Source organism: Candoia aspera, chromosome 6 (genome assembly GCF_035149785.1).
Source record: "Candoia aspera isolate rCanAsp1 chromosome 6, rCanAsp1.hap2, whole genome shotgun sequence".
NCBI classification, from domain to species: domain Eukaryota; kingdom Metazoa; phylum Chordata; class Lepidosauria; order Squamata; family Boidae; genus Candoia; species Candoia aspera.
Window position 1 is genome coordinate 20856628 of NC_086158.1, and position 21006 is coordinate 20877633.

The 21006-nt window shown below is 37.7% G+C and overlaps 1 protein-coding gene across 1 annotated transcript in view; it reads right to left on the reverse strand.

Annotated features, from left to right (window-relative positions):
* The window catches only part of SMC4 (structural maintenance of chromosomes 4), a 70743-nt gene that overhangs the window by 10582 nt on the left and 39155 nt on the right, over positions 1 to 21006 (reverse strand). Inside the window, exons 16-21 of the mRNA XM_063306501.1 lie at positions 15234 to 15386; positions 12695 to 12821; positions 10674 to 10863; positions 8323 to 8467; positions 6466 to 6639; positions 2072 to 2254 (exon numbers count right to left, since the gene is read on the reverse strand). Coding sequence (XP_063162571.1) covers positions 2072 to 2254; positions 6466 to 6639; positions 8323 to 8467; positions 10674 to 10863; positions 12695 to 12821; positions 15234 to 15386 — 972 coding nt within the window. The remainder of the gene's footprint in view (positions 1 to 2071; positions 2255 to 6465; positions 6640 to 8322; positions 8468 to 10673; positions 10864 to 12694; positions 12822 to 15233; positions 15387 to 21006) is intronic.

Genomic DNA, 21006 nt, shown 5'->3' on the forward strand with positions numbered 1-21006 from the left:
TGTGATGTCTCTGCTCTTAACTATTTTATCGAGATTTGTCATTGCTCTTCTCCCAAGAATTAAGCGTCTTCTGATTTCCTGACTGCAGTCAGCATCTGCAGTAATCTTCGCACCTAGAAATACAAAGTCTTTCACTGCTTCTACATTTTCTCCCTCTATTTGCCAGTTATCAATCAAGCTGGTTGCCATAATCTTTGTTTTTTTGAGGTTTAGTTGCAAGCCAGCTTTTGCACTTTCTTCTTTCACCTTCATCATAAGGCTCCTCAGTTCCTCTTCGCTTTCAGCCATCAAAGTGGTATCATCTGCATATCTGAGATTGTTAATGTTTCTTCCAGCGATTTTAACTCCAGCCTTGGATTCCTCAAGCCCAGCATGTCGCATGATGTGTTCTGCGTACAAGTTGAATAGGTAGGGTGAGAGTATACAGCCCTGCCGTACTCCTTTCCCAATCTTAAACCAGTCCGTTGTTCCGTGGTCTGTTCTTACTGTTGCTACTTGGTCGTTATACAGATTCTTCAGGAGGCAGACAAGATGACTTGGTATTCCCATACCGCTAAGAACTTGCCACAATTTGTTATGGTCCACACAGTCAAAGGCTTTAGAATCGTCAATAAAACAGAAATAGATGTTTTTCTGAAACTCCCTGGCTTTTTCCATTTTCCAGCAGATATTGGCAATTTGGTCCCTAGTTCCTCTGCCTTTTCTAAACCCAGCTTGTACATCTGGCAATTCTTGCTCCATGAATTGCTGAAGTCTACCTTGCAGGATCTTGAGCATTACCTTACTGGCATGTGAAATGAGTGCCACTGTTTGATAGTTTGAACATTCTTTAGTGTTTCCCTTTTTTGGTATGGGGATGTAAGTTGATTTTTTCCAATCTGATGGCCATTCCTGTGTTTTCCAAATTTGCTGGCATATAGCATGCATTACCTTGCCAGCATCATCTCGCAAGATTTTGAACAGTTCAGCTGGGATGCCGTCGTCTCCTGCTGCCTTGTTATTAGCAATGCTTCTTAAGGCCCATTCAACCTCACTCTTCAGGATGTCTGGCTCTAGCTCACTGACCACACCGTCAAAGCTATCCCCGATATTGTTATCCTTCCTATACAGATCTTCCGTATATTCTTGCCACCTTTTCTTGATCTCTTCTTCTTCTGTTAGGTCCTTGCCATCTTTGTTTTTGATCATACCCATTTTTGCCTGGAAAATCATTAGTTACTGACAAATATTTTTCATGAAAAAACCCTATTTTTAACAACAACAAAAAATTAATAAGAATGACATTGTTTTAAATTTTTGTAAATATTTTCAATATCTGGATTTACAGAAGATAGCTGGATTCTCTTATCCTGTTGAACAGCACTGTTTTCCTTACTTTCCTATATTCCAGGAAGACAAGTTTTTAATCTTAGTGTTACATTAAACACAGATGTAGGTGTCATAAAAAGGGCTCTTAAAAAGATATTGGGGAGATCTTCCTGCCTCCCAAAACAGGCACATGTCATCCTAAATAGAGCCACAGGTGTACAATTCTTGGATTCTGTAAGAAGGGCAGAGAAAACTAAAATCATAGTTTGCCCTCTGTATTGCCACAGTGTAAACCTGAAATGGATTCCTACCTGTGTCCTGATCTTTTTTCCACTGGTACTCTGGCATCTGTAGTGTCATATAATATCCTGGAGTTTGTTAATACACAAAGAAGCTTCCCAGGATCAGCATTCAGAAAGAGGCCACTCAGGGGTGATTTCATCAAGAGTCCTTGTTACCTCTGTATTCTAGAGATTGACTAGGTACTCAACCAAACAGCTATCAGATTGCTGTTTACATCAGACTACCCTCTAGAATTCATCTGGATCCATCAGCTGCCTGGCAAAGATCATCCTAACTAACTCATACATTTATTTATTGCTCACATTTATGTTATGGTTTCTATAAGAATCAGTGATACATATTTCTAAGGTGGGACTTCACTAATTAAAAACAGAAATATAAATTACAACTGAGGTTCTAATCTTGTCAAAGATCTATATTAGGTTGTAAGGATTCTATAACAATCTGGAAAAATTCTTACCTTTTTATTATATTCAGCGATGGCACTCAAGTTTGGTTTCATTTCATGACACTGAGCTTCCAAAATTGCTATTTGATTTGTTATAATACCTGGATCTTTAATATCTTCTAGTTCATCTTGAGTTAGTACTGGAAGCTTTTCTGTTTGTTCATCTTCCATAGAATGCAGTGATATCCTTGAGATCTAAAATATATTTTAATCCGTGAATGAGCAATTAATGTTCATACTTGTAGCAATTATTTTGGTGAGGGGTTTATAGTATAGCTGCACACTAGTTGAACAAGTTTTATTACTGATCTTTTGGAACAAAGATATTGATTAGGTATTTATCATATCGTGTTTATTTTTGCTCAGTATTTTCAAATTGTGATTAATGGATTTTTAAAATGTTGTATGTCATTTGAAAAAATCTTACTGTTAAAAAGTTCACCTAGAAAATGTGACTACTATATATATAAAAAAACTAATTACTGAATTATATTTCAGAAAAATATAACAAAACCTAGACAGTCTAATTGTAACAAACAAGGAATTCAGTAATATAAAAGATAGAAGCAGAAGAAAATGATAACTAATAAAAATAGTGTACTTTCCCAAATAACTTTTCATTTTGTTCTTGAATTTGAAGAAGGCCCTGACCGAGGAAAGAGATTATACTAGGTTTCAGAAATTGAGCTAAGTCAATTCTCCTTAGGCAAGCCTTTCAGAGGTTTTATATAAACTATTATATAATTAAGGTATTGATGGCATTAATTCATTTTAAAATCATATAAATAAACATTTCTTAATTCTGAGCCACTTTAAGTTCCATAGGTTTCTACTGGATTGCAATATTAATCCACTTACCCAGTCACCATAAACAACAAGAATACATATTCACACAAATGGGTTTCTGTTGTAATAAATGAAGCATTTCATTCTTCCCTGCAGCAGTCCCTCGTATTTTCATGCAAGCTTTAAATGAGTATGCTTTGCCACCTCTTTACCCAGGATACAAAGCCCAGCAGAGAAACCAAGCAGTTTCTGCCATTCTTGCTATCCTACACGCATTCCCTATCTAGAATGAGCATGAAAGAGAAGTTCCCCTGTAGGCGCAGCACAGAAATGAAGCCTACAATAACAATGCTATTCCATTTGTACTGTTGAACTGGTGATTTATTACCAAGATGTAATATGGATTTCTGTGCCATTCAAACCTGAGCTGCTAGAGAAAGAACCCAACTACTGCTGCTCTATCCTTCTTACATACATACATACGCACATACATTTATAGAACTTGTATAGCACCCAACTATTGTGCTCTATCCTTCTTTCCTATCATTCATTCATTAAATTTATATAGCACCCACCTCAACCTTGTAACTCTAGGCAGCTCACAATACAAAAACCATAAAAACACAGGATATCATAATTAACTTTACAATAAAGACTAAAAGACTGTCAGAATCAAAGCTTCATATGTATTGGATTCTAACAGGCTGCCCAAATCCTGAAGGAAAAACCAGGGCTTCAAGGCTCTCTTAAAGGCTAATAGGATTGGGGCTATTTGGAACTTAAGGAGGATGCTGTTCTTCAATAGAGAAGGTATGTTTCCTGGGTTCCGGTAGATGGCATTATTTCATGGAAGGGACCTGGAGCATGCCCACCCTGTCAGAACCAATGGGACGAATGGACTGAGTTGGGAATAGATGGTCTTGCAAATAACCTGGTCCTGTGCCATGTAGAGCTTTATAAGTGACTATCAGCATTTTATTCCTGGAAGCCTACTAAAAACCACTGCAGAGGTATTATCTGGGTTTACCAAGGTGCACCCAAAACTGCCCTAAAACTCAAAGCTACTTGATCTTGTTATGGATGAATCAAAGCCTATTCTTCCTCTTTCAGACCCTCAGAGCCTTGAAGCACTATGAAAGAACCTTGATAGCATTATTTGATAGTCCAGGGTAGAAACATACAGCTGAGTATCATCAGTGTACTGATTGTACTTAACCTCCCATGGATGGATGATTTCACTCAGTGCCTTTACATAGATGTTAAATAGGAGTAATCTTTCCTGAGATAGCCAGTTTGGTGTAGTGGTCAAGGCATCAGGCTAGAAACTGGGAGACCGTGAGTTCTAGTCCCACCGTAGGCACAAAGCCAGCTGGGTAACCTTCGGTCAGTCACTTTCTCTCAGCCCTAGAAAGGAAAAATCTTGCCAAGAAAACTGCAGGGACTTGTCCAGGCAGTCTCTGAGAATTGGACATGATTGAATGAATTAAAAAAAAAAAAAAAAGGGGGTGGGTGGGAAGAGAGTTGAGCCCTGGGGAATCCCATAATGCAGGAGTCTGCAAATGGTACTGGCCCTGGAGGAAAGAGGAAAACTACGATAAGACAGTGCCGCTGCCCCCTCAACTCCCAACCACCTAAGCCAGCCTAGCAGGGTACCATGATTGATGGTATCAAAAGCCACTTAGAGAACCAGGGTGCACTACCCCCCCATCCTATACCTGATCATGCCATCTCAGTACTATACTGGGCTGAAACCCAATTGAAAAGGCTCTAGATAATTCATTTCCTCCAGGGACCTTTGGAGCTGTAAGCCTACTGCCTTTTAAACAACCATTCCCAAGAAAGGAAGGTTGGAGACAGGATGAAAATTGCCCAAGACCATTGGATCTAGCATGACCTCTGGAGAAAGCAAACCACTGCTTTTTTCAAAGCAGGCAGAACCATCCCTTCCCTCACTGCTGCCTGGAAGTAATGTCACTTCCCTGGAAATCTTGATGAGCCAGGTGGGATTTAAAACATAGCAGGCAGAACTCAGAGCTCCAAGTGGTCCCCTAGTCCATTTCCTCACAGGCTCAAACTCTTCCCAGATAATTGAGCAAGATCCTGTTTCAGCCAACTCCATGGGACCTGCACAGCCAGGGTCCAACTCTGTGGAAATCTGAGGAACTTTTATCTGACAGATGCCCAGAAAAATCCTCATAGCAGCCCTGCGAGGACTTCCCCAGGGCTACCATTTTGTAAATGGAACCAGTTGAAGAACTGATCTACAGATTGGCAGTGGAGTGAGTCGAACAGGGATTTTTATCTATGTCCCCCAATAGCCATTCACAGTGCATCACTTCGGATCAATCTTAGAATAGGTTATGCTATGTATGTAGGTGAGCCAGCTTTCACCGAATTTATCCTGCAGTCTCTTCAAAAGCTTAGAAAAACCCGTATTATAGTGGAATAATTAGGAAGTTTTGTCAAAATTTCAGAATATTTCCTTCTAATATCTAACAAGGAGATAGAAAGAAGGTACATTTTACAGCAAAGTATGGATAGAATTGCAGCTCTTTGGAGCTCTGAGGAAAATCTGTTTATCATCTGAAGGGGTACAACTGGAACTGATATACACTCCAGATGCCAATGAAATTTCACTTAGAACTTTGGCTTTGCCTCCAAAGATAGATGATAATATTCAGTGTAGGATTGCCAAAGTGTGAATACAGAGTTGCTGTATCTCTTCATGTATTTTGTGCAAACATTATAAATAATATTTTATTCATTATGTGAATTATATACACCTTTTAATTCAAGCACCAATTATTCCACATAGCAAGGAAATCTAAGAGAGCTGAAACTTATCAAGTGACATTTGAGACTAAACTAGATGATCTACAGCATGGTGTGCGTATGTGTGTGTCTGTCTCTCTCTGGTGTGAATAAGTTCTTTTACTACATAGCATTTCACTAATGAAAATCAATGTCCAAGCTGTTGCCACAATATTGTATTGCTATTAGAAGGGATTAAGAAAGGATTAATCCCTCCCCTAATTTATTAAATTTATTTAATCTAATTTACTCCCACAGCCTACAAAGTAGATTTTGGCAGCAATAACAGCAGAAAATACTGGTTGTCACACAGAAATTCTACCTTTCCCTCAAGAGCCAGTTACTCCTCAAAGCAAGGGTAGTTTTAATTTTTTACTGCTAATCAGCAAGACTGCCCAAAGAGTAAATATGCCACAATTTAGTTTTTCTTATACACAAAGTGGATTAATTTCTTAAAATTCAGAAAACAAAAATTGTCATGTTATAATCCTAATGTAAGTGCAATATAGAGGAAATAAATGAATAAATAAAATAGGAATCCTGAAAAAAATAAGCCATAAGCAGACAATTGAAAGGCTGAGCTGTTCAAGATAATACATGATAGATGGGGTAGGAGTAGATGGTTGGCTGTCTAATGAGAATTTACCAAAACCAGCCAACCATTGAAACTTTCAGTGATGGATCTTTACGAATTTCAGCATACAATACATGTGATATTTTAATGTCTATTATATAATATAAGCAACCATCTAGGACCATTTTCTAAATATGTAATTTGTCTTATTTTTAAAAAATATAAAAGTATTTACCTCCTTTTGCCAATATTTAATCTTTAATTGATGCTCAGCAATGTGACTGTCTAGTTGTTCAATTTTAAGCCTAATACTGAGAGCCTCTTTTTGAAGCAGATGTTCTTCTTCTTGTATAGTTTTAATTTTCTGAAGCACCAAACGACTTTCCTCCTGAATTTCTGGTAAGGACTCCTAAACAACAAGTTAAAATTAAATCTTTAGTATTAGACTATCATAACATTTGCATTTCTAATGGTCTATTTTAAAATACCTTTTAATATATCTTTAATTAAGATATGCAAATATAAAGTTACTATGCCAAATTAAAATATTAGAAAAGCATCAAAATTAATCAAACTTCCAAGGAAAGTGATTGAAAAAGCCACACAAGTTTTGTCTGCTTAGGTGACATAATAAGAATTGTTTTGCTTCCAGTGTTCTGCTACTGAATTATGGGCAGGTTACTCTTCTCTTTCTTGTAAAGTCAGAGAATATTCCATAAAGAAAGCCTTTGTCAATTTCTACTTTGGAGGTTTTAGAAAGCTGCGTTTTTGCTGGATGCTATCTTACTACTCCATCTACATCTGCTGTGTAATGCTTTTAATTCAGTCTCCAAAATGTGCTCTGGAACATATAGGAGCATGATACATTTCTGCAACACCTCAAAACAGCTGTGCTCCTTCCCAGGATGTGCAAGTAGCTAGGAAGGGCAGTCATGCAATCCCAGGACATAGCTGCTTTAAGGTACTGTAGACAACTGCCAAGTTTGTACTTCTGTGTATTTTGAAGAACCATTTGGAAACCGAACCCATAGTTTGCACACCTGAGTGATACTTTTGTTGGAAAGGTCCTAATGCAAGTGAAATTCTCATGGTATTGCAACTATCGACAAGTACCTCTGAAGTTTCTGCTAGCAGGAATTAGTGATTCAAACATGTGAAATAATGACAATTGCACGGACATAATTTTTTCTGGCAGCAAAATCTGGCTGGGATGTTTTAGCTAGAAGACAGAAGGTGGCAGTCCATTCTTACCTAATAACCCTTTCATTCCATTAAAATGCAAAAAGAAATCAAACTGAGGGATGTGGGAGGAGGAGGAGGAAGCTGCAGGTAAAAAATTCAACTGATATGTCAGATTTAAATTAACAATTTAAAGGGGACTGAACGGGCAGCCTGTAGTCTGCCTTGTTTTATAAGCACTAAGACAAGAACATGTTTCCCACTTACTGCAGAGGATTTACAGTCCATGTCTTAGAACATAATATTTCTACTAGTATTGGTATCTGTTGAATAACACTGAAAAGTACACTCAATCTGCTTTTGGTTTTTTTTATTGCTGCCAACACAACTGTCCCCAAGAAAGCATTAATCTGATATACCAAACAAGCGAGGTTTTGGCAATCTTTCTGTAACTCCCCTGAAAATTAGAATACCCTCCCATATTATTATATGGTGTCTTCCATCTATTTGGTTAACAATTCTCAGTCAGCACAATTAGGTCTTATGATGGTTAGGCAAAATGGAACACTGAGAAAAGTTGTTTTATCCCCATGATACACAAGCGACATAACCATAATATGGAACAGGAGAAACACTGATTTTTACTGTGCTTTCAAATGTTACTGTTAAAGACTATAAAAGAGCAACTCAGTTTACTCAGAACTACTTTAACAGAATAGAGTTTAAACAGAGTGAATTTCACCTGATACCCTTCCCTCATATATAATTTTTGGTACTGCTGAGAGCTTACCAGAGGATTCAGTAGTACTGGCAGAAAACACTAATCTTTTATACAATAAGCACATTTTGTGTTCATTTATCACTATGACTATTTTAAGTGTCATCTGAAAAACTAAGCAAATATTATACATACTTCAGCTTTTTTGCTGTTATTTATAACTTCAGCAGCTCTTTCATCTAATGCAGTCAGCTGTTCTTTTAAGATTTGCATATTCTTTTTATTTTCTTCAATTTCCTTCTCAGTGCGAACAACTGCATCCTCTGTTTTTTTCAGGTTTCTACAAAGTGTGTGTGTATATATATATATATATATATATATTAAAAACCTCTTTTTAACATGCATTAAATACATACATTTTATTTATCAAATTTCATCACCGCCCATCTCCCTCAAAAGGGGGACTCTAAACACAGTAAAGTTCAAACTTTCTGCAGAAACACTAGTTCTATGCCAACTTGCATGCGGTTTTCTTTGTTGTTGATATATGCTCTGCATCCATGTTTTAAATCTTTCTCCTGGATTCATTTTGTTTAAAACTGCTAATGAGAAATATGTCAAAAGCTTTTTCTGCATCTAAAAATATTGTCAGTGTTTTTGTATTGTTGATATATTCTAGTGCATTTATTATAAATCCACTGTTGCCCTTCATTGTCTTTTGGAAAAGTAACCTGTTTCATCTGTATGCATTATTTCAGAAATATACTTAAACATTCAGTTAACATTGCAGTAAATAGCTTATAATTGATGTTCACTAAAGAAATAGGAATATATGTCTGTGGTTCCTCTGGTTTGTTCCTTTGTTTATAAGTCAAATTTACATATGCTTCTCCCCATGTCTTTGGTATTATTTTTGTTCCTTTAATTTCACTCATTGTTCTTACCAGTGGTTCCAACAGTTTTTCCTTTAATATTTTGTAGTATTGAGCTGTCAGCCTGTCTGGGCCTTGCGTCTTGTCAATTTTAATTTTTTAATTGCTTCCTTAGGCTCTCGAGTAGTTACAGGTTTGCTTAATATTTGTCTAGGTTGTTCATTAAATTCTTTAAACGATGAGTCACTAATATATGTGTTCAAGCCTTTTTTGTCAATTTTTGCTTGAAATATAATTTTTTGAAAAATTCTGCAAGTTTTCTGTGATTTCTGATCTTGTATACAATTATTTGTTCCCTTTTTTATCACTATTACTGTCTTTTCCTTCTCTTTTCTAATTTGATATGCCAACAATTTTCCTGGTTTATCTGCATTCTCAAAACAATTTTGTCTGACATATTTTATCTTACTTTGAAGTTCTTGCACTTCTAATAAATTTAATTTTTTTAACTTTATTCAATTCTCTTAATACCTGTTGCTTTGGATTAGCTTTATGAATTTGTTCTAATTCTTTTATCTGTTCTTTCAATTGTGATTTCCAACTGTTATACTGTTTTCTGAATTGTTGCAAACCTCACAAGAATTCCTCTCATGTAAGCTTTACTTATCTCCCATAAGGCTGTCGCTGACATTCCTAGAATTATAGTAATTTTTTTTTAAAAAAGTAATTATTCTTTACCTTTCTGTAATACACCTTTTTGGAGTAACAACCTGTCATTCATCCTCAATTTAAATAATGATTTTTATCCTTTAAACCATGTTATTAAAATTGAGTGATGATCTAAATATGTTATTGGGAGAATCTCTGCTTCCTCGATGGATGATGTAAAAGCCTTGGAGACCCAAAACATGTCAATTTTGGAATTTGCTTGGTGTCCTGCTGAGTAAAATGTTTTGTCCCCCCCTTCTTTTTTTTGGATTTTGTAGCCTCCAGGGATCTGTCAAAGCCAATATGTCCATATACTGAAAGATTTTTTGTGGAACTTTCCTTTTTTATCTTTGAATTTATCTATCCAAATTCGAGTCTAACACTCCATTCATATCTCCAACAACAGTATTTCACCATCAACAATTTCTGTAAGCATTTGAAAGAATTTCTCATTTAATATGCCAGAACTTTAATAACCCCCTGTGGGCTGGCTTTGCCAGTAGCATACAGTATATATATTTAATAAATTAAAAAGGTATTTACATATTCTATCAATTTTGAAATATGAAAATACAAATACAACTTTTTAATAATTTTACTTTGATAGATCAAGTACTGGAATTATGTCCATTTTCTTGAGAAAAAAACCCCTAAGCCTCATATATTTAGCAACATTTATTCATGGTCCTGTTTACAAACTTTCATCTTAACATCCATGACACAGTCTTTCCATAGATTTCTTACCCTATTTCCATGACTGTGTAGATGACAATGTACCACACAACAGCAGAATCCAGAATATTAAGAACTGAAGATTTAATTATAAGGGAAAAAAAACTGACAACAGTAATAATGTTGCAAATTGATTACTTAACAGATTTGTTAATTACTTTATTTAAACACAATAATTACATTAAATATCATGATTCTATTTCTAGGACGTTGGTAAAAAATAGGAAATCATACCTTTCAGCTGTCTTGAAAGCCACCTGAGCTTTTGTAATGGCAGAAGTGCACTGATCTATTTCCATGTTTATCTTATCAAGATCGTCTTGCTGACCTTTAAGTTTATTGTTATTTATCTCAATTATGAGATTATGTAGTCTCTTAACTTCTTTTTCTAATTTGTCAGCTTTTGCAGCTACTTTGTCATAATCTGTCGAAAAGAAATATTCTAAAAATGATGCTAAATGAGCTTAAATTGCTCCAATTATATTTATGTATTAATATCACACAATATTCTCAATAAAAATGTATCAGCATTCATTGGATGGCAATATACCATTTGCACATCTTCAATAAACAAAGATTTGGAAATTATAACATTATAAATAGTTATGTTAACTTACTTGCCTGATAGATGAAACATTTTAGCTAAAAGAAATAGCATGAAAACACAAAAACAGCATGAAACACTGGCTTTACTAATTGGAAGCTACTGCTTATGACATAAAATTATTTAACCTATCTTACAAAACTTTATGGAATAAGATTCTTGGAAAAATCTATAATTGTTATCCCTATGGAAGCAGGTAGCATTATTTTAAAAGCTAAGCTTCAAGTTATCTGAATAATATCACACACACACACACACACACACACTCACACTCTTGTGACAGTAATGTGGTTTCAGTTGTATTGGCTTATTATTTTAAGTTCCTTCAATTAATATTTCAGTGCATATTTGTTGCTGCTGTTAAGGGTGGAATTTTTAAGAACTATTGTTTTGAGTTTTACCAATAGCATTGTCGCGCTTGTTGATGAACTGTAGTCAGCTCAGGATAGGGGTGGTGCGTCCATCCTGCCTCTCTTGTTGACCTTTGATTCCATCATTCTGGACCGGGTAAGGGGGTTGAGGGCACCATTCTGAAGTGGTTCTCCTCCTTCCTCCAAGGCTGGTTCCAGTTGGTGGAAGGGAAGCAGTTGAGCTCTAGGCCCTTGCTTTGTGGGATGTCTCAGGGCTCTGCCTTCTCCCCTCTCCTTTTTAATGTCTACATGAAGATGCTGGGAGAGGTCATCTGTTGGTTCAGGGTGAGGTATCATCAATATGCCAGTGATACCTAGCTATGTATTTCTGTCCCCAGCTGTCCAAGTGAAGTTGTCAAGCTTTTCCCAGTGTCTGGAGGCTATGTGGGTCTGGATGGGGAAGAACAGGTTGTGGCTCAACCCTGCCAAGCCCAAGTGGCTGTTTTGGGTCCTCCAGATCCGGAAGTTGCAGAGTTTCCAGGTTCTGGTTGGGTGGCATTACACCATCCAGACTTGATGACAATCTAAAGGTTCTCCTGGATTCACAGCTCCTGCTCAAAAGAGCAGGCAGCATCTGTAACCAGGGGAGCCTTTGCACAACTGTGTCTTGTATGCCACTTGTGCCCATTCCTGGACTGGGGATATTTGAGGGACCGCCTTTCCCTGGTTACATCTAGCCATCCCATCAGATCTGGCAGACATGTTAGGGGTCCCGTCTACTAAGAAATATCATCTGACAGGACTCAGGAAGAAAGCCTTTTCTGCTGGGGAGCCTGCCCTATGGAACATCATTCGCCCAGAACTCAGATTGGCCCTTGCCCTTCTTGCCTTTAGGAAGGGGATAAAGACTTGGTTGTGCCATCATGCCTGTTTATTGATATATATATGTCTGTCAATATATGTCCTAGATGTTGGGGGGGGGGGGTTGTTAGCTTTTTTCCCCTTCTTGTATGATTTTGTGTATTCTTTTTGCTTTTTGCATTTAGTTAATTAAAAAAATCTATTTAAAAAAAAAGCAAACTCAATGTCTACCCAGATATATGCTGCACTGTGTTCAATGGAAATTAATCCCAAGTATGTACACATTTACAGCCTAAATTTAATAAAATTCAACTATTTTTTTAAAATACAAGCATTTGGTGGTATTCTAAAACACACTTATATAAGGTTAATAGTCAAGATTATTGCCTTATATGCATTAATTTTGAATTCAAATACTTGTCACAAAAAAGTTTATTTACCTTCTTTGAAGCTATTACATTTTTTCTCCATTTCTATTTGCTTGACTTTATTGGGAGCAGAAACAATTACATTTCCTTCTAGTTCGCTAACCTGGACTTTCAAGTGAGCTTCTTGATCCAACAAACTCTAAAAGATAAAAATACGCTTGTTAGTCTATATAAAACTAGACAACCTGTCATTGTTTCATAGATATTTCCTTACCAGATTCAATGCCTTCAATAATGGCAGAGCTTCTAATGTACTGCCTTCACCAGAAAAGTTCTTAAAAACTCAGGGAGATATTCAGAGACATATCTTTCTTGAAAATAGCCCATGTCATTCATATTGAACTGTATAGCACAGTCAAACATCAGTTGACCACAGGAAATGTTTTATGACATTCTGTATTACGTAATGAAATGTTTTATGATAATTTTTATGTCATAAAATGTTTCATAAAATTTGCAAAATTTCAACTCCAGAAGAATCATGGATCCCGGATTTTGGATGCGTTCTGTAAGTTAGCCTATTTGAGGTATCTTGGTTCAAAATTGTTGGCCCATGATGTACCATTCGGCCCAGTTAAAGGTTACAACAAACAGACATCAGAGTTTTAGTAGTATATAGATATGCAAGATTTTTAGTGCAATTATCATTCAGAGAAAGAGGAACAAAGACCATGAGTATTGCATAATCCACATGAAAGACAAGTCTCAATTTACTCCAGATGAGCAGACGCCTCAAAAGCTACACTTTTTGAATACCATTTCATGATACAGGAAGTTCTGCCACCAAAAGAAAATATTCCTCTCCTGTCCACTTGCTTCAGAGTGATGATTAAAATGAATTCCTAATTCCTAATTCACATACCTGTTCTAAAATTCTAATTTTTTTCATACTTCCAAATGAAGAATTTAAACTTGTAAATCTTGACAGTATGACAATCTGAAGATAGCTGCCCTCTCCTAGTTATATTAATTAACAGAAATACCACTGCAGAAAGGCAGTCTTTTGAACCCTAGTGTCTTTTTCCAGAATTTCAAAGCAGACAAAATATTCAGAATATTTCTTGGGAAGAAGTTAATCCAGTTCTGTTGACTGAGGTTAGACCAAAAAAAAAAAAAAAAAAATCCATAAGCTTTTAGTTTCCTTAGTTTCAAAACAAAGTTAAATGATCTACGTGAAAAATATTGTTATGCTACTTTAATCTTGAAGTCAAAATAATTTATCTACCAGGACAATCAATTAAATTTTGACCCAGATCTGGGAATTAACTCTGCATAGTTTCATCCAAGATGACTTTGAATTGGAACACCAATAGCAACAAGAAAGATCCCAGTAAAGGGATCAGCAATTTTTGTAGGTGGGTGGGTGGGAGGTTGAGCATCACTTTGTGATTACACACAGTGTCGGGGTACCAACTTAAACATTATAAACTATAAACATTATAATTAGAAAACTGCAAGCATTATTTAAAAAATCAATTTTTCAAAAATGAAAAATGGCGAAAGATTTCGTTTCAGAGGAGAGACTGTATTACACAGAGATAAATAATACCAATTTCCAGATAATCCTGTGCGAAACAAGTATATGCTTATGTTTCACTATGTCAGCAATATTAATTATTTCATAAACTATTGCCAAGAAGTGACTTCATAAATACATAGGGGTTGTGACAACCTACACTATCACTATAGAGACATGAATTTTAATTTTTAAAGATTATAAAGGCCTATGTCAATAATCTAATGGTGCTGGGATTTTTAAAAAAATTCTTTCGAACCCAATAGAACGTTGGAAAGAAATTATGCAAAGGTTGTCAGGATTCTGTCTACCCTTTAGCGTAATAACTTTCTAAAACCTTAACAAAATATTTGTTGTGGGGAGAGAATATGGCAAAATGAAGACTGAATTCAAAAATGGGCTGGATCAGGCCAGCAGCTAGATTCAAAATTTCCAGAAAAATTCCCCCAGTGCATCCTTATGAAAGACAGTTTGGAATATTGCCAATTCTTCCATTTTAAGCCCTCTTCTAGTCATGCGAGCCAGAGTACAGCTATTTTATGGGGTTGAAATTTCAGAAGCTATACTCTACTACTTTTCTGTAATTTTCTTAGAAATATGTCTTTAATATATAAAAGTGGATGAAGAAAGTTTTTCTTTGGGGTTCATAATGCTTCTTTTTCTTATATTCATGCACATCTGAAAGTTATTTATGTTAGCATAACTAATTTACTTTCCAATAAAGCAACTTGTTTGACTAGAAAATTATGGATTCAAGTTTGTATTTTGGTGAAACTTAATTGATGCATAAAATTATGATCTTGGGCACGGTAATACACTTAGACTCAAAGGTTTGCTTTCCTGTAAAATGGATCTCGGCAATAAAAGTATAGGTTCAAAAGAATAGTTTCATTTTCTAAGGTTCAGAACCTTGCATTTACTTTCTTCGCCACTATTTTTAAATAGGACTATGTCAAAATTTCAAAAGATTACCATCCAAGAAGATTAGTCCCCTCCAACAAAAGATTGTTGCTATGCAACAACAATGATTCTTACCTTAATACTGGCAGTGTATTTTTCTAAGGTGTTTTTCATTTCTCTAATATTTTTGCGTAAATTTGCTATTATTTCTTCCAGTTGAACTTTCTGCACCTGACATAACATGGCTTTTTCAGAATTTTTTTGCAGTCGTGAGTCCATTTCATGGACCTGCAAAAATAAAATGTAAGTTAACATGGCTCAACCAGAAGGATAGAAGATGGGAGTCCTCAACCTTCCTCTCCTAAAGATCTGGTCTTTATACTTTGGCCCTGCCTCTTGCTCCAAATTAGCAGCTTGGTAATTCCTATTTTCACTCCCATCTTGTAGAGGAGTGCCTCACCTGGCACCCTATCCCTAGCACTGATATGTGGGCGAGGCATGGCTCTCTCATTCTGTTTTGTCTTTCTCATGATTCAAAGATAAAAAAATGCAAGGAAGGATATAATGTAATACAGGTAGCCCTCACTTAATGACCAGAAAAGAAACTGGAAATGTGGTTGTTAAGCAGTGAAGTCGTTAAGTGAGTCACCACATGACCAGACCCAACTTTATAACCTTCAAGTGAATCACGGGTCATTAAGCAAATCACTGCAGTCGTTAAGCAAATTCAGCTTCCCCAATGACATTTTCTCCTGGAAACTGGCAAAAAAGTGCGAAAATAGAAATCATGTGACCGCAGGATGCTGCAACTGGTCATAAAGCACTTTTTCCGATGCCGTCGTAACTTCAGACCATCATTAAATGAACAATCATTAAGTGAGGACTACTTGTAACTCTTTTTAACTTTAGACATTAAGATGCAAAATCCATCTTAACGCACATAAATACAGTACAGTTACCTTGAATAGGTAAACAGAAAATCCAGAAGATAATACAAAAGAAAACACAGAAAAGTTGTTCTAGACAGAGCACAGGATGTAATTGTTCTGTTCTAAATGGGGAAAAAAACCCTCTCCCTAAAGAGACTGAAGCAGAATTTAATTTCAGAACACGAAGTTCTACAGAAATATTGTAATTTCATCAGTACCCTGTCCTATAAAGAGAAACAAAAAGACAGGAGACTTTAGCAGAGCATAATAAAACAAAATATAAACTAAATATATTTATTTTATTTATTGAACAAATTTATATGGCTGTGCGACTCACATACAGTGACTCTGGGTGGCTTACAAAATTAAAATCCACAATAAAAAAACCCATCAACCTCCCCACTCTGGCCACAAACACAATCAAATCAGCTACTTGATTGGCTCTGTGTCAACCTGTGGTCCCCAGGCCTGCTGACAGAACATCTTCAGGGCTTCCTGGAAAAGTATCAAGGTGGGGCTAATCTTATCTCTGGGGGAATGATATTCCATGGGGATGAAGCCACCACAAAAAAGGCCCCTTTTAATGGTCCCATTAGATGTACTTCCGTCATATATGGGCCAGCAACATACCCTGTCTCCCTGCTCTGGTGTGCCAGGTGGATGTGACTGGGGAAAGGCAGTCCTGCAAATAATCTGGCCCCAAGCCATGTAGTGCTTTAAGGGTGATAACCAACACCTTCAATTGGACCCAGAAGCAGATCAGCAACCAATGCAGCTCCCACAAAAGAGGTGACACATGCACAAATCTAGACTTATGCAAAACTACATGGGCCGCTGCATTTTGAAGCAGCTGAAGCTTCCAGATACTCTTCAAGAGCAGCCCCATGTAGAGTGCATTACAATAGTCCAAATGGGAAGTGACTAGGGCGTGGATGACTCTGAGAAGGGCATGTTGGTCCAGGAATGGGTGCAACTAGTGCACAACACAAAGTTGAGCAAAGGCCCTCCTGGCCACAACTGCCACCTGCTCCTTGAGCAGGAGTGCAAGTCCAGGAGAACCCCCAGATTACACACTGGGTCCATCTGGGGCAGTGCAACCCCATCCATGACCAAAGATAGTAATTCTCCAAGAACCAAGGAGCCCTGAACCCAAAGCCATTCCATCTTGCCAGGGTTGTTTCAGCCTGTTGCTCCCCATCCAGATCTCAACAGCCTCCAGGCACCGAGAGAGCAGTCACAGCATCGCTTGACTCACCATGGGCAGAGATGTACAACTGAGAACCATCAGCATATTAATATCTCACCCCATGGTGACGATACCTAGATACCTTGCTAAATGTTTTTCACTAACTTTCAGAGACAGAAGTTTCCCCAAATTGTTAATCCTCTTAATTACTCCCGGACATCCCACTAATTGAGAGTTCCAACAAGTTAATTCTGGGACTGCTGGGGAGATGAACAGAACCCTAGTTATTTTTCCAGCTTTTTCCTGATTCTTTCTCCGGTTCTGCTTTTTGAGCTCTGTTTTTAAAGAGACTGAAACTTTTGTGTCCGAGAGGAAGGGGCTGGAGTATCTATCCATGTGACAAAGAACATCTCTCCCTTCTAAAGTCTGACTAGTAAAATGACCAGAAGTGAATATATATTGTATTACTGAATAAGAAGATATGAAGAAATATAGATTTGTAATGGGTGGAATGGGAAGCAATATTTATAAAAAATCTGTAAAAAATAGATTGGAAGTTAGAGAGTATAATAAACTAAATTATGTTAAAAGGAAACAATGAGGGAAGTATGAAATTATATACAACATAAAGTTGATAGAACAATTATTTTCTCCCTCTTTCATATCAGAACCTGACTCATCCAGTGAAGTTAGGTGGCAGAAATTCTAGATTGAGAAAAGGAGTTCTTCATACAACAGATAGCTAAATTATTAAATTTCATTCCTGTAAAGTGGTCAAATGAGAACAGACAAATTCAGGGATATAATACTATCAATGGCATCTAGTCATGATAGTTATACATTCCTGCAGCACATTCAATGAAGTACAAATTGCATGTACATCTTGTAAGTCCAACAGCATTAAGCAATGAAAAGGCAGAATGCTTGTGTAGTCAGGTCTAGTTCAGTAAAATTCTTGTATTTTTAACCACTGAGGGCAATACCTATATTTTTTCTCCATTAATCATTCCTTTGGGCTTGACTTCTGTAGCAAATGGATAACACCCAGATAAGCAAGGACTAACACCAGACAAACGATCAAGCAGAAAACAATACCCTAATCAAGGAACTACTAAGGAGAAAACCACACCCCCACCAACACCAGCAGGGCAAGCTACTGCATATAAACTGGGAGCAAACCCCACATTCACTAGGACTGATGTTTACCTAATTGGGTAATGAAACATCTGCAAGCAAACAACCAAGCTCAGAGAACACCAAGGACTCCACAGTTCAGCCCTGAGCTGCATGTATTCTCTTCTGTTGGAACCTTGACTTTCTATAGGAGACAGGCTGTCAGCAACTCTTAAAAGAATTGTTATATTTGGCCAAGGCTGTATATAAACATGCAGCAAAACAGCATTAAGATTCTGGTGGGGAATTTGGTGTAGCTTTCCACTGTTTTTGCCTTCCTCCTGCTCATCTAAGAAGCTGGACTCAAGGTTTAATGGCTCTTTTTCTGGTGCTGATCAAATTAGCCCACTAGCTTTTTGATTGCAGTTGTCTGCTTCATCTGATGTTTCACCAGTCACTCTTTGTTTGAGAGTGATTGCATCATCCCTTGTGTTCTGTACTTGTTACTCTCCACAAAGTCTTGGTGGATGAGAAAGAGATATATGAAATAGAATGTATTCTGGATCCTAGATGCAGGAGGGGATGCTTAAGATACCTAATCCACCAGAAGGGCTACCTGAATTGGAGAGGTCATTGGCAGGGGGCAAAGGATATCCAGGCACTACAACTTGTCTGCCAGTTCCATCTGAAATTTTCATATAAGCCCCATTCTAATGAATGGGGTTTCTAACTCCAGAATTGCCAAACAATCATCCCCAGGACAAGAAGACACTTTTTCCTGCCACACTAGACCCTCTAGGGGTGACTGCTATGCATCATGAGGGGAGGGGGCACTTTCCAGCTCCACCTAGCTCTTCTCTGTGATATTTGCTCATCGGTTTTGGTGAGCTGCTAGGCCCATCTGAAAGTAAGGAAATAAGGTGATGATTCTGACAGCAGAGGTTGAACAAAGGAACAGACCAGGCCTTCGGAATGGGGAAAGAACGAGCAAACCATTAAGATGGAAGTTTCAGAAAAGACTACTCAGTCCTGAGAGAGGAAAAACATGAGAAAGAAACTCAAAATAACCTTGCCTTGACTTTGATATAACATACAAAGAAAACCCTGACAGGTTTTCAACATTCTTTTATTCTACCCTAAAACAGTAAAGTGCATTCAGTGCCCCTTTTTTGAACTGGATAAAGTGATGAACTAGAAAAAGGCCAAAAAACTGACACTCAGTGAAAACATGAAGACTGTATGGATAAGTGGTTCCTGAGTACAATAACTAGGGAATTTGTCTGTTCTGAATGGGTTCACACTCCCTCAGAAAAAGAAGCCTGTAGTTTTGAGGTGTTCCTGGAACTGTAAATCATGGAAGGCCCAAGTGACCTCTGGTCTATGTGTACCTATTACAGGCAATCCTTGAGTTACAACCGTTTGAAGTCACAATGGTGGTGAATGAAGGGACTTACAACTGGTCCTTGAAGTGCCGTCTGTTGCAGCACTCCTGTGGCGACATGAACAAAATTTGGGCGCTTGGCAACCAGCTCACACTTACAAACCAGTTGCAGTGACCTGCGGTCACACAATTGCCATTTGCGATCTTCCCTGCCAGCTTCCCACAAGCAAAGTCAATGAGGAAGCCAGTAGGGAGGTCTCAAGTCACTTGGGTAAATCTCTCCACCTCCCTGGCCTTTATTCACTTGCATATACCACAACCTCCTTCTCCCCTTCACTTGCACGCATCCCATGCCCATTTTCCTGGCCTCCCTGGGCTTGCACAGACACACATGCACCCACCAGCGCTCTCTTTCACAGGCCTCCCTGTGCTCGCATACGTGCAGACTCTGCATCATCTTTCTGCACTTGCACACACCTTCACCAGTGCCCTCCTCCCCTGGCCTTCCTGAGCTTGTGCTGCACTGCAGCACCCCCCTTCCCCAACTTGCATGTGGTCTGCGCTGAGCCTCCCTCACTGCCCTGCAGCACTCCCATGCTCTTTACTTGGGATTTCCACTGCTTCCTGCTTAATTATCCGCATGTCAAGAACCAGGGCTGCCTGGATTGCCATTGATAAGCAATGCGGTCACATGACACCAAACTTTATGACCGCATTGCTTAGCGATGGAAATCCCAGTCCCAACTGCAGTTGTAACTTGAGGACTACCTGTATGGACTTCAACTAATATACCAACTATGCCTCTTCCTAGATGGGGCAGCCAGACAACAGTGGTAACGCATTTGTAATCTCATGTGTGGAGTACTATGACATACTCTATGTGGGGCAGGTCTTCCATTTAGTATAGAAGCTGCAGGTGGTGATGAATGAGGTGGACAGGTTGCTGAATGGAGTACTCTAGACCTTTCCTAAAGGAACCATACTGACTGCAACTTCATTACTGAGTCAGGTTCAAAGTCTTTCTCTTGCTATATAGATAGTCTTCATTTAGCAACTGCCTCAGATAGCAACCATTCACAAATACAACAGTAATAAATAATTTAAAAAATCATTTTGTAACCAATGTGCGCATTTACACAACAAAAGCCTTCAGTATGAAACTGATTAAGGTCTGGTCAGTTTCAGGAAGCAGCTGCAAGCTGTCCCCAGGGTTCCAGTCAACTAATTGAGGTCACAGAGCTAAGCTTGTTAACTTGCCCATTGCACTTTTAAGGGAAGTGCTGTGCTACAGAGAAAAAC